This window comes from Hetaerina americana, unplaced genomic scaffold (assembly GCF_022747635.1).
Source record: "Hetaerina americana unplaced genomic scaffold, ioHetAmer1.1.p SCAF_1, whole genome shotgun sequence".
NCBI classification, from domain to species: domain Eukaryota; kingdom Metazoa; phylum Arthropoda; class Insecta; order Odonata; family Calopterygidae; genus Hetaerina; species Hetaerina americana.
Genome location: NW_027286069.1, coordinates 65,116,609 through 65,120,062, shown reverse-complemented (window position 1 = coordinate 65,120,062; position 3,454 = coordinate 65,116,609). Strand labels below are relative to the sequence as shown.

Genomic DNA, 3,454 nt, shown 5'->3' with positions numbered 1-3,454 from the left:
GCGGATCAAAGCGAGGGGGGAGTGTATGGGGGGGAGGGAGGTGGGAGGAAGAGTAGGGTGGGGCCCATATCGGAACTCGGCCCCGGGCGAGGGCAAGGCTGCAGGAGCAGGATGGGCGGTCGGGTCCTCCTTCCTTGGGAGGCGGCCCCGAGTGGGTGGGTGGGTGCGTGCGTTTGCTCTCCGAGGTGGGATCGCTCTCGGGAGGCCCAATGGGGTGCGTCCTTGGTGGGAGGATGTTTAGGGCGTCGGTCGTCCGGGGGGATATATAAGGGAGCCCAAGGGACAGCATGAGCATAGCTAACGATCCGTTCGCAGTTGCAGTCAGGAGATAACCCACGAAAACCAACGCCCAGTCAAAATGAAGGTAAGTACGGATTTCGTGTATGTGTAATATTCTATCTGTTTGGGATACTGAGAGAGAGCGAGAATTCATCTGGAGTGATTATATTCAAGACTGGAAAGCTTTTTACTTTCACTTAACATTCTCAAACCCCTGGGTCTGATACCAAAACAGTTTTCGAATCATGGATCGTAAGGTAAAATTAGATGCATGTTTACATTGATGGACCGATAAGTTCAGTGTCAACCAAACCTTTTCGAAAAAGAGTTAAGTGGAAATGACAACATTTAGACATATTTGACTATCATGGCATTATCCATTCGCGGTCCTCTATTCATTTCATCACTTTAAATTATTAATGTTCACGCAATATTACCTATGCTGAGTTCAAAGCAAATTATATTGCTTCTATTATTACTAATTTTTCTAGAAAAATTATTATCTAATTAAATGTATTAGGACTATAAACGACTTAAATATTCTAAAGACAAAGTTTAGAAATGACAACTTAGAATTAATATCATATCGACAAACTGAATGCCTACGATTTACGACCATTAATTTCGCTATTATTTCAAAGCTCGATGCAACGTTTCCATTTTCTAGCGGTCTGTATAAAAGGGGCGATCCAAAGGGCTCATTTACTTACCAAATTTTTTAACATGAAGTTGCAATAGAAATTTAATATTCCATTCACATAATCAAATCAAGTTCGAATTTCATGAAACTAGGCAATTTGTTTCTAAATGTCTATCAATACACATATACATTTCTAGTGAACTCTAAAGCAGTAAGTATAAATTATTTTTGCTCCTAAATGAACTAATCCGAAAAAGTATATGACTTAGAAAAGCGAATATTTTTTAAAAGTTACTTCTTCAAAAATATTTAATGTATGATTTCCCATTCCCGTTGATGAAAAAATGGGTATTCTCTTTTAATGGGCGTTGTTACAACTGGAAAACGTGGGGCACAATCTTTTGGTACCGAATTCATCAACTTACGAAATCTTCCGACAAACGGTAGCTGTGATCTGTATTCGGTGGATATTAGCCTCTCTCTCAATAGTTTCAATCGCACCTCTATGACTTGCTTCCTCTGCTCGCCTCTTAAGACCGCCCCCTGACCACGTCCTCTTCCTCCCCAGGCCATCCTTGCTCTTCTTGCCGTCATTGGTGTCGCCAGCGCCGGGTTCATCCCAGCCACCACCCTCGTGAGGACCCCGAGCCTCGACAGCGCCGTCATCAAGTCTGAGCGCCTCGGAGGCAACTTCGCCTACTCCAGCGTCACCGGACACTCCTACGCTGCCGTCGCCCCCGTCGTCCAGCACGTCGCCACCCCCGTCGCCGTCTCCTACAAGGCCCATGCCCCCGTCGTCACCGGAGTGACCGCCTACGCACATGCCCCCGCTCTCTACGCCTCCCACTACGCCCACCCCTATGCCTACTCCTACGGAGCTTACTCTCCCTACCACCACCCCGTCGTCGTGGCCTAAGATGAGCATAGTGCTCTGACCCCGACTTCTCCCATTACCCTCACCTCACCCCTGATCTTAGGAATTAAATTCCTTCGACCACCCCGTCAAGATCTAAGTAGTTTTTTTACCCACCCACCTCTTAGAACGAGACCATAAGAGGCGTAGAAGATGCGGGCACCTCGTGCGGAACCGGCCTCCGTGCCACGGACATTGGCGCAGTCAACAAAGCTGCGCAGATTGCGGCGGAGACGGGCGCTGGCTACCGAGGTGCTACACCTCGAAGTCCTCTACCTTTGCTTCCCGCAGAGGTATTGGAGTCCTGGTTAACAAGTACAAAAGTTATGTACCTCGGGAGTGGGTTAAATAAAAACATCTCCTACTGCAATACTTCGTGCATTACATTTATTTTTCCTTATTGCCCCATTCGAAATATATAGAAAGGACCTCAAGGCCATGATAATTACAATGCCTATTTCAGAGAAAATCTGAGTGGTATTAGGCCGAGTAAAATTCAGCGAATACAGCCTAGACCAGTCGGGGAAGTAAGGGCGTTGATTTAAACGCTATCGGTGCCTAATTTATGGAGTTTTATCATTGGGATAATACTAGGCTTCATTATATTAAACTTATACCATTTAAGGAGATAAACCGTTGATAATTTAAACTCAAGCAAATATTATATTTGCTTAAGTTTTACTAATCACTAATTTAAATAGTATAACGTATTAGGATATGAGAATACTTTTCTCTTCACCGTGAAAATTTTTAATAATTTACTCAATAAGTTTCGGAAAAGGAAGTCTCTATAGCTCAAAAGCTTTAACTTGTTCTCCAATGATATTTTCACATTTACATTAAGTCAAGAACTAATACTTAAGAACATTCCATGAACTGTTTGAAAAATAGCATATGGCTCAAGGTCCATCGGCCCTTGATTTGAAGGTCGAATTGGGCGGACGAAACAAAATCGTGACAGTACAAAAATGAAACGTACAATCAAGGCTAACTCTTGAGCTCAAAAGTAGTTGACATTTCAACTTGTTCCTCAATAATAGTATAAAAAACTCTATGAAACAAAATTAAACTTGTAAAAATTACAAACACTTTGAGTATACCCGAGAAAAAATGTCTTTTTCACATCACCGACGATCATTATTTTTCATTTCAACGTAGTACACCCTATTAAACTGAACAAGATTCCTGAAAGTTTAGAGTTCAAGAGTTAAAAAAAAATACTCTGCCACTTTATTTCGACGTTATTTCATTTTAACACAGGTACAAGCAATGTTTTCTGTCAGTTTTCCAATGCCGTTATTATCAAAACTGACCTTGAACTCCGAAAATTACGAAGACTTTTGGGCTCAAAAATGATATTTCTGCAGTTTTATCCTGAATATAGAAGTTTTCGCTCAGCGTTAAACAATATCTCCGACGCCATTGAAAGAAACTTTCCGTAAAAATAACTGTCTGATTTCCATGTACATACTTAACCGAACAAAAGTGCCGAAATTACAAGACTACATTTTATGGGTGAAATTTTAATCATTTCAGCACATCTTTCTTCTATAATCTATTAACAATAAGTGTTCACAAAGTCGAAAAAAGTTTTAAGAAAATGCCAGTACAAACGTTTAACA

General features: G+C 41.7%; 1 protein-coding gene across 1 annotated transcript; it reads left to right on the top strand.

Annotated features, from left to right (window-relative positions):
* The first annotated feature begins 304 nt into the window (after positions 1-304).
* On the top strand, positions 305-2,204 carry LOC139685885 (pupal cuticle protein G1A-like). Its single transcript, XM_071583018.1, has 2 exons — positions 305-364; positions 1,488-2,204. Exons 1-2 carry the CDS (start codon positions 359-361, stop codon positions 1,833-1,835), a joined length of 354 nt encoding a protein of 117 aa, XP_071439119.1. The 5' UTR covers positions 305-358; the 3' UTR covers positions 1,836-2,204.
* Positions 2,205-3,454: the final 1,250 nt, after the last annotated feature.